Consider the following 12,615-nt stretch of genomic DNA (forward strand, 5'->3'; position numbering starts at 1 on the left):
CCACCAGCTAACACTTTCAGCTCAAAGTACATTTTGCTAGTAACAGGCCAACATGGCTACCGTATCGACACTGTTGATGTATTTTTAAAACAACTGCATGTCCCAAAGCCAAACCATAGCAAATCAGCTATTTATTATTAGGAACAGCATGTCGTACTTTTTACTTTTTATTACAGCTATGTTTGTGTACATGCTGCAGAACATCCATGAAATGACTCAGTTCCTGTTATCACTCACGCCATAGCAGATATAAACAGTTGTCCACACCAGCCTCTCTCTCCTCAAGATCAAAACACAACAAATGCAACTTATCTTGCAGCATTACTTTGCTCTGAAACCTCTTAGAAACTTACTTCGAAAAGACTGAATCTTATATTGTAAAATAAATACTGTCTTACAGAAAGCTGCTGTTATAGCAGAATTATCCATGCCAAAATAGCTACTCAGAATAGGTTTGTGTGCAGGTTTGCTTTTGGTTAAAAGACGGGAGTGTACATGGAATATTCAGATCAGGGCGAAGCTCGGATTTACATCAAAGTAAAACAAATATATCACAAAAACTTGTAAGCAAACAGTCCTAAAAGTGAAACCATACAGCAACGATATGGTAAGCTATTTTATAGGCAGAAAATCCATAGCAAAAATAATAATCGTTTCAGGCAATGTCTAAAACAGGACATCACACACACACACACACACACACACACGCGCACTTAAGCGTCCCAACATAAAGAAATTCACCTTAAGCTCAACCTGCTACTACTTTTTCAATGTGTACAGAGTTAGTGTCCATTAGTGCATACATACACAAATGCATTTCTTGCTCTACTGACAAAAAAAAAAAAAAAACAGCTACGCATGAACAATCCCAATGCTGGTAAAGCTGGTATTTATTTCCCTATTTTCACATAGTTCACCATCTAAAACAAAGGGTTGGTTAGGCAGGGTGTGCACTCATGCAAAAAAACTGCACTGAAAAGACAGGCGTTTATCCTGCCCTTTAATAAAATAAAATAAAAAGATTGAACTATTAAGCTGACCGATTGCTTAACATTTGCTTTAGTGGGAAATGGTGAAATTCACCAGTTCCCCTAAATCAATAATCGTCATTGTAATCTAATGCTTTGTCTCTGAACTGCACGATAATTATATTTCCACGAAGCACAACGCTATTTGTAGTTGAAGTTTCCGCTGCTCCACCCTTTTCTGATCATGTCATTTAGGGTTTTTTTTCTTGTTTCTAGGTGAAATGTCTTAAGCTTAGATGTCATGCATCACTTCATTCTCACTTACCTTTTTTTTTTCTTATACAACATGAAAGAAAATGAAAGAAAGAAGTAAGGAAAGAAACAAAGAAATAAAGAAAGAGAAAGAGAGAAGGAAATGAAGACCTGAAGGAATAATTTGAAAGTTAATTTCTCTCTTGTTTTCGGTTTGGAAACAGTTAACACGGGCCTCGTCACAGAATTTATCATGTTCGCCAAACTTGCTGAAACAGGTTTAATTATTCATGAACCGCAGAGCATTAACATCCAAATGAAAGAAGAGATTAATGTTGCTCTGCGATCCTGCGAGTGTTTTTACACTTTTAACTCTATACTGTCTTCATCCATTGGACATAATTATTCCTAAATAAATACACAAATATGAGTGAAATGCTAAATTCACAGTAACATCCCTATAGTAAGCACATTTGTATTTTGTACAACAGGCTAACGACAATAACGTAGTAAATCACTATGATTAACACTTAAAGCGCAACAACAACATGTTAGCATACTCAAGTGAACAATGCTAGTACCAGTCCAACACCGTTAGCTCAAAACAGCATTAAAAACAGGAAAATACTTCCTGCTCAAACAAAACCCTAGCAAATAAAACTGCTAGGTTGAAGCACAACACTAATAACACTAATAACAATCATAAATAAGTCAACAGAAACAGCATTAACAACTAAATAAACAAAACTAGCTAATAACACTACTGCTAGCTTAGGATGAGCTAGTTTACAAAATACATAGATACATTTTACATAGATACAAGAGTAACTTTACAGTTTTTATATACAATATTAAATCATTTAGAGCTAGATTCTTGTTCCAATTGAAATAATTTACAAGTATGTCTTCCGTCCAGTTTATATCTAGCACTTTCTGGTCATTTTACATCCATGCCATGATGATTTGATTTAGAAAAATCTACAAATACACACACTAACACTGGACATCCTTTTAAAAAAAATGTATAGCTTTTATATCTAAAAAAAATAAAAAAACACCAGACTCCTGCTTCATTGAATACATGCGCTTTGTTTGTATTCATGCCCCCAGTTTCCAGGCTTATTTGAGTGTGCACTGTGTATTAATTATGGATAGATCACTACACAGACACTGTGTGCTCACTCGCTCATTTACAAGTCTTTCATGGCGATTGTTCACGTCCTCGTGTTAAAACATGCTTTTACGTTTAAGAAAAGGCTGCTCTGAGTTGTAAAGCAGGGGTTATACATTCCTGTCCTGAGGGGTCAGAGTGATGCACAGCTTGCTGATGTGCCGGCTCAAACACACGTGAATCAACTCTAACAACCTAGAATCGTGTTTCCATAAGCTACAACTGGGAAATCATCACGACAAGAGCTGGCACTGGAACCAGCAATCACTCTTTGAATGTTACTGAGCTATATAACATAATAAATTATCTCTAACACAACACCCATAGGTCTATCTATCTATCTATCTATCTATCTATCTATCTATCTATCTATCTATCTATCTATCTATCTATCTATCTATCTATCTACATAGAATGTTTTTGAGCTATATGATAACAATAAATTATCCTTAACACAAAACCCATAGGTCGGTCGGTCGATCTGTCTGTCTGTCTGTCTGTCTGTCTGTCTGTCTGTCTGTCTGTCTGTCTGTCTATCTATCTACCTAGAATGTTATTGAGCTATATGATATAACATAATAAATTATCCTTAACACAAAACCCATAAGTTTATCTATCTATCTATCTATCTATCTATCTATCTATCTATCTATCTATCTATCATTATTATTATTATTATTATTATTATTATTAATAATTTATTTATATATTTATTTATTTATTTATTTTTTGCAAAGACACATCATGGATTCTATGGCGAAGCATTCTGTGAGGAAATGGCATTTCTAAATGTATAAAAACGAGTCTCCAGTGCAGTTGTCACAGATTTCTAGCAAGTTTTCCAACATGGGAATGTTTTTGAGACTGAGCAATTCACGAAATGTCCCCTTCCTCTTTCTCTCTTTCATCTTGCTCAATTCCAAATAAAGAAAAAAGAGGCTCATTTGATTTCCAAATCACTGTTGATAGCAGCTATTGCACAGCCATAACAGGAAGCCACACATTAACTGTAACTGTAAACAGATTAAAAAAATAAAATAGAAAACGATTAATAGTCAAGGATTTAGTTAGAATGAATAAACTGCTGTTCTATGTCCTGTAAAAAGGAGTAAACCAATAAAAGGAGGAACTGTTACTGGAAACTTTTAGGATAGTAACACTAGCTCTATGATTGTTTTCCTGTAATAGCATGATTCTGGTGGGGTTGCATTCTTTACCAAACACACTCCATTCTTTTTTTGATCTCAGTAGATCTGATAAAAAAAAGTAGAACTAAGCAGAAAGGTCTCCAAAGACAAGGTTAAACATGTTTTTCTTTCTTTTTTTTTTTTAGTATATAGTATTTTAATGGAATCATGTGCATTTGGAGAAGATGGAAACAGAAAGCTGGGCATCCTGCAATACGTGAAGGGCAAATGCATGGAAAGATCTTCAACCCCAAAATCCAGTTTGGAAGAACTCCACCCTGCTTGGTATCTCCTGACCATCGGGAACCGTGAGAACCGAGTAGAGAGAAGCGATCCGCTCACCCTTGTACTGCAACGAGTTGGCGGTGATGATCCTCAGCGTTCCCGAGATCGTCTCTCCAGGGCTGTAGACCACTTTGTTGTGGCTAAAAGAGATGTCAAATTCCTGCAGCTTTCCCATGATCTCGGTCGCGAGCCGAAACGCGTGAGATGCGCGTTTAATCCGAGTGCGGCTTTTGACGGCTGCGTGTGACGTCGCACCTGCAGCGTTCCCACCTCTCTCTCACTCTCTCTCTTCCACATGCACTCTCTTTTCTCTCTCTCTCTCTCTCTTTTTTTGCATGAACTCTCTCTCTATCTCTCTCTCTCTCTCTCTCTCTCACTCTCCACCCCGAGTTGTGACGTCATTCCCGACTACAGGCAAGCGCGTGCAGTGCAGTGCAGTGCAGTGGAGGCCTCACTAACCCATGCAGCATGTCCATGCAGCATTCTCAATTCATCTTTCATTCTGAAAATCTGTTTAGATGTATAATTGCATACGGGTGTTATTTAATAAAAGTAAAAAATGGCTTAATGCATATATATATATATATATATATATATATATATATATATATATATATATATATATATATATATATATATATATATATATGCATCCTGCATATGCTTTCTAGACTCTTCTTCTTCTGGTTTTTTATATTCAAGCAAAAATTAAATCACAGGCACTGTGCCTCGATTGTCCAAAAAAACAAAAACAAGCAAGGGTTATTGAGAGTTCTCACTTTGTTTCCTTTATTCATTTTTGCCTTAGACAAAGTTTTCACTGGATTAGAAGTTCTCAAGCTCTTTTCTTCTGATCAGGGACCTCTTTACGGGTCGAATATTCCTTCAGAATATCCCTGTTAGAACTTATTTCGTAATTTCAAATCAATAGAATAATATCTTTCTCAGAGCCATTCCTTGGTTATTTTTTCACCACCAGAACACATCAGGTTTGGGTAAATAATTATTTATAGATCATTATAAATATGATAGTTCAGTTAGTTGTGAATTGTTGGGGTTTGGATTGAATACATTCAGTCTAGGAAACCCGTCGAAGAGAATGTATTAACTTTTATAATGCAGATTTGTATTTTGTGCCATTGTATAAAAAAAAAAAAAAACACACACATTACAACATTTTCAAGAAATCTAACAATGGATTTGGACTGTAATTAATATCAACAGTCTACTACAATGGCTCAAACCCAAAAGTTGCATGTAATCAGTGCACACCTTAACAATGATGGAGCTGTAGTGAATGGACATTCTGTGCCACGAACGATGGATGACGATGAATTCCCCTTTGAGTCTGGTTCCTCTGAAGCCATCTGCCATCTCAGAGAGTTTAAAAGAACTTATACATTCTTTTATAGCCGTTTTATTAAAAAAAAAAACTATACAAATAAAAATGAATTGAAATTGAATTTAACAATTAAATGTAATAATGTAATTGTCCAATTGAATGTAAATTAAAAATAAAATCAACTTTTTTCTTTTCTGCTAATCTGCTTCTCCTGTGCAAGAAAGCAGAACACTTTACTCAACATGGCAATGGATTAAATCAAATCAACATCACCCATATTTTTCTTAAAAAAAACAAAAAACACACTTCAGTCTCCTGGGCATGTTGACAGCTGCAGTTTGTCTCTGCAGCAGACCTGGCTTATGTAGTCCGATTCAGTTCGGGCCAAGCGAGCACAGAGAGGATAACAAACAGCATCTAATTCATGTCATCTACAGACATTAATAATTCTGAAGTTTGTAATCTCTAGCACCGTTCACCAGCATCCCGTGAAGAAAGGATGAAGCAAAAGGAAGGATGATCATCCATGAGGGGCTCATTTTCTGATTTAACTATGATCCAGACTGCATCATTTCTTCATTATTACAATTTTCATTCTTTTATTTTCATTATTAATAGATAATTCCAAACTTTATTCATCTTGGCATGAGTAAAAGAAAAAGCTTATTGTAGTAACGTCAACGCAACGTCTATTTGTGATGTTTCATTTATAGACAAACACAAGATACAAAACATTTGATAACTATATGGTGTAATAATACAATTATATCATAGTTCAGGCCAAGTTGAAGGCCAGATGAAATATATATACTTTATATAAACACTAAACACTAAAAGTCTACACACATCACAAAAAATTTGATTTGTGACTGTAGAAGATAAAGAAAAAATAAATGCTTATATTACGCTATATTACATAATAAAATCCATATTGTACTTATAAGCTTTAAAATCTGTTTTAGTGTGAGCTGCACATTTTATATATTTAATACAAAGAAAGAAAACATTCTTACAGCCTGATCACTGATATGCACATTACAAGAAATACCAGATGTTTTACATGGCTGTAGTAATTCATTTCTACATAATAATAGCAAATACTATTGGATATCATGTTAAAAACACCAAACAACACTTAGAGATTAATAACTTTATTTTGAGGTTATAAACAGGAATACTCCATACCCCACCCTGCTTTCTGATATCACGCAGGGGCCCCAAAAAAATCTGTGCTTGCATGTGCTGCCCCCTTGTGAAATTTAATGTGAAATGAATTGAATGAATTATATACATGCACCTTTCATTTAATACATTTTTTTTTTTTTACTTTTTCATCCGCAGTGAAATTTTAATCCAAAACGAGATTCATTTATTACATGCCAAACTAAACCACAAAGTTAATAGCAAGCCTCCTGTTCTGTATCCTGTGTTTATACAGTAATTGCTGGCTAAAGCATTGTGTGATTTTTTTTTTTTTAAGCCCAGTCAATGATGTATAAATATAATTCACATTTGTCAGTTGATGTTTATTTACTCTCCCCATTAAGTGCAGCTGATTGTGCCCTGTGAGGCGTTGGCACCCTGTCCAGGGTTTCCACCACCCTGTGCCCCGAGTTCCCTGAGACTCTAGGCTGTTCTGCAAACATGTGTAGTATAAACACTTTAGAAAATAGTTAGATGGATGACTATTCATAAATAACTGCTTTATCGCTTTCGTTGTTGCATTTAATAATATACATACACTTACTCAAAGAGGACATGCTTTGGACAGGTTTTTTTGTATTGAATTCCTTTATAGTGGCTGGCAATGCATTTCACACCAAGGCCTTCATTGGTGTCCCACCTGAATCAACCCTTTTCTTAATACCATCTTTATGACACCATGGCAAGAGAAACCATTTAACACAATTTAACAAGCCACAGCTGCACCACTCACATATTTAATTTCTAGCAGAAGCATCGATATTAACCACATAAAATGCATTTTTTCCACATAAAATGAAAACTAAGTGTGTTTATTGTGCAAATTCTACAGGAAAGAATCTTTCATGAAAATCTTTCATTAAAAGACATTTAAAAAAAAGCTTAGCAACTGTTTTGAAAACAGTTTTTTCCTGAAAATGTGCAGCTTTTCTCGAAAAGTCCGTCTTGAAAACGGACTTATTAGTATATCTGCATCCAAATCAATTTCAGGCATTGTGGAATGAAAAAACAGCTTTTAAATCGACACAAATATGTTTGAGCATTTCAGGATGTGGTTTGAGATCTCTGACGAGTGCACTCTCGGACCATACCAACAAAGGATGTGAAAATGGCGACGTTATTATGTGCCAAGTGCCGTCAACTCGAAATCTGATTGGTTAAAGCTTCAAGCAACATGTAAATTATGCAACAGGCTCCTGCACTGTAGATTCTGAATCCTCATGGCAGATACCATTGACCTTTTTTACAAAACACGATGTGATGGCTGAAATATGATTGGATCAAAACTCCAACGTAAACAGACACTCCTAAAAGCGGTGCAACCGAGAGAAAAGCTATAAAATGAAGACAATAGACAACAGGGAATATTTTAACACATATTCATGTATTGACATAAATATGTTTAAATGTACGACACTTAATCTGATCCTTTTAGGCCAGCAGAGAAGTCCTTGCTGTCCCTGATGACCCCCAATGCTCCTTTTTATTTACTTATCTGGGCAGAATAACAAGAATTTCTGAAAAGCTGATGATATAGAGCAAGCCAAACTTATGCTTTTTTACATTTTCACAAAGTGGAATCGTACAAAGCTAAATAGACAGTGGTATCATTATATGCAAAGAACATCTCACCTAATATCTATCTAGTATTAGGAGTGTTTTACTCCAAATCATTAAAATCAAGCTCATTCAAGATATCCTCGTCCTCTTCCTCCATTAGGCAGGTCCGAGCGATAGCAGCGGTCACAGCATATGGGTCACAGTTGGCGGCAGGCCGGCGATCCTCCAAATATCCACGCTTGTCCTGGCCAACCTGCAGGGGAATGCGGATACTGGCTCCACGATCAGCTACTGCAGCTGAGAATGCATTAATATTGGAGGTCTCATGTAAACCTGTGAGTCTCCTCTGGTTGTCTTGGCCACCATGTGGATCTGAGACTCGGATGTGCTGGACGTGATGTGCTCGTAATTTTTCTATGATCCTCTCGATATGCCTAATATAGAGCAAGGAAGAAGAAGGTCATACATTTGGATATATCTGTTTGTTTTTGCAGATCTGTGTGTATTAGTGTACTCACTCCAGCCCTCCTTCTGCTCTAGTGGCCTCAGTGCTGAAGTTTGTGTGGCAGCCGGCTCCATTCCAGTTTCCTGGGACGGGTTTCGGGTCCAGAGTGGCAATTACACCAAAGTCTTCACAAACCCTGTGCAAAAGGAAACGCGCCATCCAAAGGTGATCTCCTGCTGCAATGCCTTCACATGGACCCACCTGGAACTCCCACTGTAACAGAAAATCAGAAAATGTACAGTCAGTTTAACATGCAGTACTCTGATTTGGTGACTTGATAAATATTGATATTTATATTTATATGAGACAATTTGCACATAATCAGACATGGTTTAAAAATCAGGGATAGAATCATAGAATGAAAAAGAAATGTAATTTCCTTTAAATGAAAATGTAAAAAAAAATTATATATTTACATATAAATAAGCATTAGAATAAATCCTACATTTAATAGTAGAGTATTTGGACAATTTGTTACTACATGGATGTCCTAATTGTAATTACCGCTTATAAAATAGCACTTGATGCAGCACATTATTTTCCATTTATTTGTGTTTGTTTTGTGCTGAACCCAATTCTTCCTCTCACTTGACCCAGTGTAATGCAAAAGGTCTGAACATCGACATCTGCATTGAGGTATTAAATCCTCCCCAAAACCCAGAATACAACCCAAAATCAATGAAATAAATAAAAATTGGAAAAATTACCTGAGACGGCTTCACCTCAGCATTGGAGCCAGAAATTTTAATGCCTGCATAAATGCACGCTTTATAGTGACTCTCTACAATGTCTCTGCCATAGGCCCTATCTGCACCCACACCACAATAATATGGACCTGATAAGGAAAAACACGAAACAACTTCTAAATATGATATTTATATAAACTGCAACATTAATCACAGTTTCAGATTTAAAAGTTATACTTTGTGTGGTAAAACATGCATTAATAGCTGTTAGAATAAATAGGAAAAACACTGCATACAATTTCTCACCCTGTGGTTTGGGGAAACCATTTGACGGCCAGGCATAAGGATGTCTATCTATACCCATTATAGTATACTCCTGCTCTAACCCAAACCATGGGTAGAAGTCCTTCACCTTCTCCATGATCTTCATACAGACATAACGTTGATTAGTGTCTATATTTTAAAACAAATCAAAAGACAGTTTTTAAAATCAATTCCGAAACCAATTAATTATTTAAATAATCTACATTTGGTTATACCTGCAGGTTTGCGGTTGGACTTGAGCACCTCACAAAGTACAAGTTTGTTGGGGTCCAAAGTAAAAGGGTCTCTGAACATACACACCGGGGCCAGGATCATGTCACTGTCAGAGCTCGAAGCCTGATCTGTGCTAGATCCATCAAAGTTCCACTCTGGAATATCTAGCACAAGTTGAAGTAGAGCTTCAGGATCTTTATTTTTATGTACAAAGAACATTAAAAACATCTAAGTCTCAAAACCTCGAAGGTTTCAACAAATAAATGTAACAATAGGTATTGAAGCTATGTGTTAAATTTTTATAAAGAATTATTTAATATATAGTTTAAAGTTTGATTTTTGCTGCAGGAAAAATTAATGTGTTCATTTAAAAAGGCTGATGAAAATGTATATCATTTCTTACGATACCCTTAATGCTGCTGGGTTCAGATTGCAAGGTTCTAGTTTTGCTCCGGAGGCCTTCCCCAGAGCCATCGATCCAAATATAGGTGACCATACAGACACCTTCTTGAGAAAGGCCGAGGTAGTAAGACCGCAGCATCTTATTCAGCTGCGAGCTGACAGACAGGGAGGACGACATGGCAGCACATGTGACAGTTGAGATAGACTGAAAATTAGAAAAGCACAGAGATGCTTTGAAAACAGAACACTGAAAATGCTAAGCAAGAAACGCTCAATGTTAGTATGATGTGGTCCAACACTAATTAGTGCCATTATTAACACCCAAAAGTGATTGAAAATCAACGAGTGCATGTCTTAAAATTTGTGAATCATCTATCATTCTAATGATAACATTAGGTCAAAACCATGTAAAACATTTCAATCGTTAGCAATAGAAATATAAATCCTACATAGCATATTCTTACACTAAATATGTAGATCAGGCAAAAAAACATTCTCAACACAAAGGAGACTTACTTTAGAAAGATATAGATTGTTTGTTTGATTCAAACTCTTGTTAACTGTACTCAAAACAGAGAAACAGCGAAACCTGATTAAGATTCTGAATCCTGCATTTAAATATCGACTGTGATGTAAAAAAAAAAAAACCCACACAAAAAGGCCACGCCTACTGCAGATTAATTACTGCTTATCTAAGTGGCTTAGATTGCTTATTCAAAGTCAACCCAAATGATTTATTCAGGTAGAACATTGTGTACATCTTATCTCTTTTTTTGTTGTTGTTGAAATCTTTGTGTACTATATTTGCTAATTTAAACCTTATGGCACATCCACCTTTACATAACACATAACGCTAGCTGGGTTCTCCAGTCACCATGAATCCATTCGAAGAGCTACGATCACTGATGCATGACTGTCAGCTGAAATACAAATGACTCTAATTTGCTGATGCTGGTTTATCCACCTTACTAAACACACAATTACATGCTATTCCAGGAGCCACTGAGTGTGATGAGAGCACTCAGTGTTATTGCAGAGCGTGGCAAGGACACCCAGTGAGGCCACAAAGGGACAGGACTGTTCATTAAGTCACAAATAAACAAGGCTGAAGTTCTGTAAGAAATGCTCACTAAGTTATGGTTAAGGCAGCAGTGCTCAGCCAATAGGAAAACTTGTGTGTGTGTGTGTGTGTGTGTGTGTGTGTGTGTGTGTGTGTGTGTGTGTGTGTGTGTGTGTGTGTGTGTGTGTGTGTGTGTGTGTGCATATCCATACTGTATGTGTATTACCATATTGTCACTGCTCGGATTGTATTGCATCAGTGTGACCAGCTGCTACTAAGCTAATGGATTATACATTCTATAACAGATTTTAATTATATTTGAAGTGTCAAAAGTTATTGAAAGATGCTGCAAGTGCAAGATTATAAAAGCAAAGTTTTCACAAATGAAATATTTATTTTGTAGAGTTCTTTATTAATACATCCTTAACTGTGAAAAGCGATTAAGTGTGGAACACTAAGGCTTTGTTAAAGACAATAAATTGTACTGAGACTTAAGTTGCATTGAACACACTTGAGTTGTGTTAAACACACTTAAGCTGAACTGGCACTTAAGTTGTACTGAATACGATAAAATTATACTGCCATTTAAATTGTATTGAGTACCCTGTTTGTCATAAACTTGGAATGTAAAATTAAGAGGTGTATTGCAAGTTATGTTTTACTAAGTACAATTGATTTCATTACATTTGGACTTAAGTTATACTAAAGACATTTCAATTTGAATATGTCATATTGACATATTGACATAAGTCATATTGGCTCTTTTGAATACACTTTAGCTGGGATGTATTGCCACTTAAGCTGTACATTTAAATTGAATGCACAAGAGCTGTATTAAATGCATTTGAGTTACATATACTTTACACTTGAGTTGAATTGTCATTTGATTTGTATTAATTAAATTTGAGTTAAATACACTTGGCATGAATTTATATTGTAAATTGGGTTGTATTGAATAGTTTTGGTTGTATTGCCGTTTGAGTTGAATACATTTCAGTAGCATATTCTTACACTAAATATGTAGATCAGACAAAAAAGACAGTTTTTCTTTAAATATATGAAATAATAAGAACATTGTCAACACAGGGGAGATGTAATGTCATTTGAGTTGTATAAATACATTTGAGTTAATTACACTTGCCATGAATTTATATTGTACATTGGGTTGTATTGAATATTTTTGGGTTGTATTGCTGTTTAAGTTGAATACATATGAGTAGCATATTCTTACACATATATTTATATTGTAAATTGGGTTGTATATTGAATAGTTTTGGGTTATATACATTTGAGTAGCATATTCTTACAAATGAATTTATATTATAAATTGGGTTGTATTAAATAGTTTTGGGTTGTATTGACGTTTGAGTTGAATACATTTGAGTAGCATGGGTTGTATTGCCATTTGAGTTGAATACATTTGAGTAGCATATTCTTACAAATGAATTTATATTATA

General features: G+C 35.5%; 2 protein-coding genes across 2 annotated transcripts in view; both read right to left on the bottom strand.

Moving 5' to 3' along the window:
• The window catches only part of arrdc1b (arrestin domain containing 1b), a 48,778-nt gene extending 44,521 nt beyond the window's left edge, over positions 1 to 4,257 (bottom strand). The window contains exon 1 of the mRNA XM_083564295.1: positions 3,921 to 4,257. Within this exon, the coding sequence (XP_083420421.1) occupies positions 3,921 to 4,038 (118 nt within the window). The 5' untranslated portion in view covers positions 4,039 to 4,257. The remainder of the gene's footprint in view (positions 1 to 3,920) is intronic.
• Positions 4,258 to 8,060: 3,803 nt separating this feature from the next.
• Positions 8,061 to 10,665, bottom strand: LOC310739566 (glutamine synthetase-like). The gene is made up of 7 exons (XM_083565558.1): positions 10,615 to 10,665; positions 10,105 to 10,303; positions 9,699 to 9,860; positions 9,466 to 9,612; positions 9,181 to 9,308; positions 8,487 to 8,686; positions 8,061 to 8,402 (listed from the first exon to the last, which is right to left on the bottom strand). The coding sequence occupies exons 2-7, from the start codon at positions 10,274 to 10,276 to the stop codon at positions 8,069 to 8,071; spliced, it is 1,143 nt and encodes a 380-aa protein (XP_083421684.1). The 5' UTR covers positions 10,277 to 10,303; positions 10,615 to 10,665; the 3' UTR covers positions 8,061 to 8,068.
• Between the last annotated feature and the right edge of the window lie 1,950 nt (positions 10,666 to 12,615).

This window comes from Silurus aristotelis, assembly GCF_946808225.1.
Source record: "Silurus aristotelis genome assembly, chromosome: 16".
NCBI lineage: Eukaryota > Metazoa > Chordata > Actinopteri > Siluriformes > Siluridae > Silurus > Silurus aristotelis.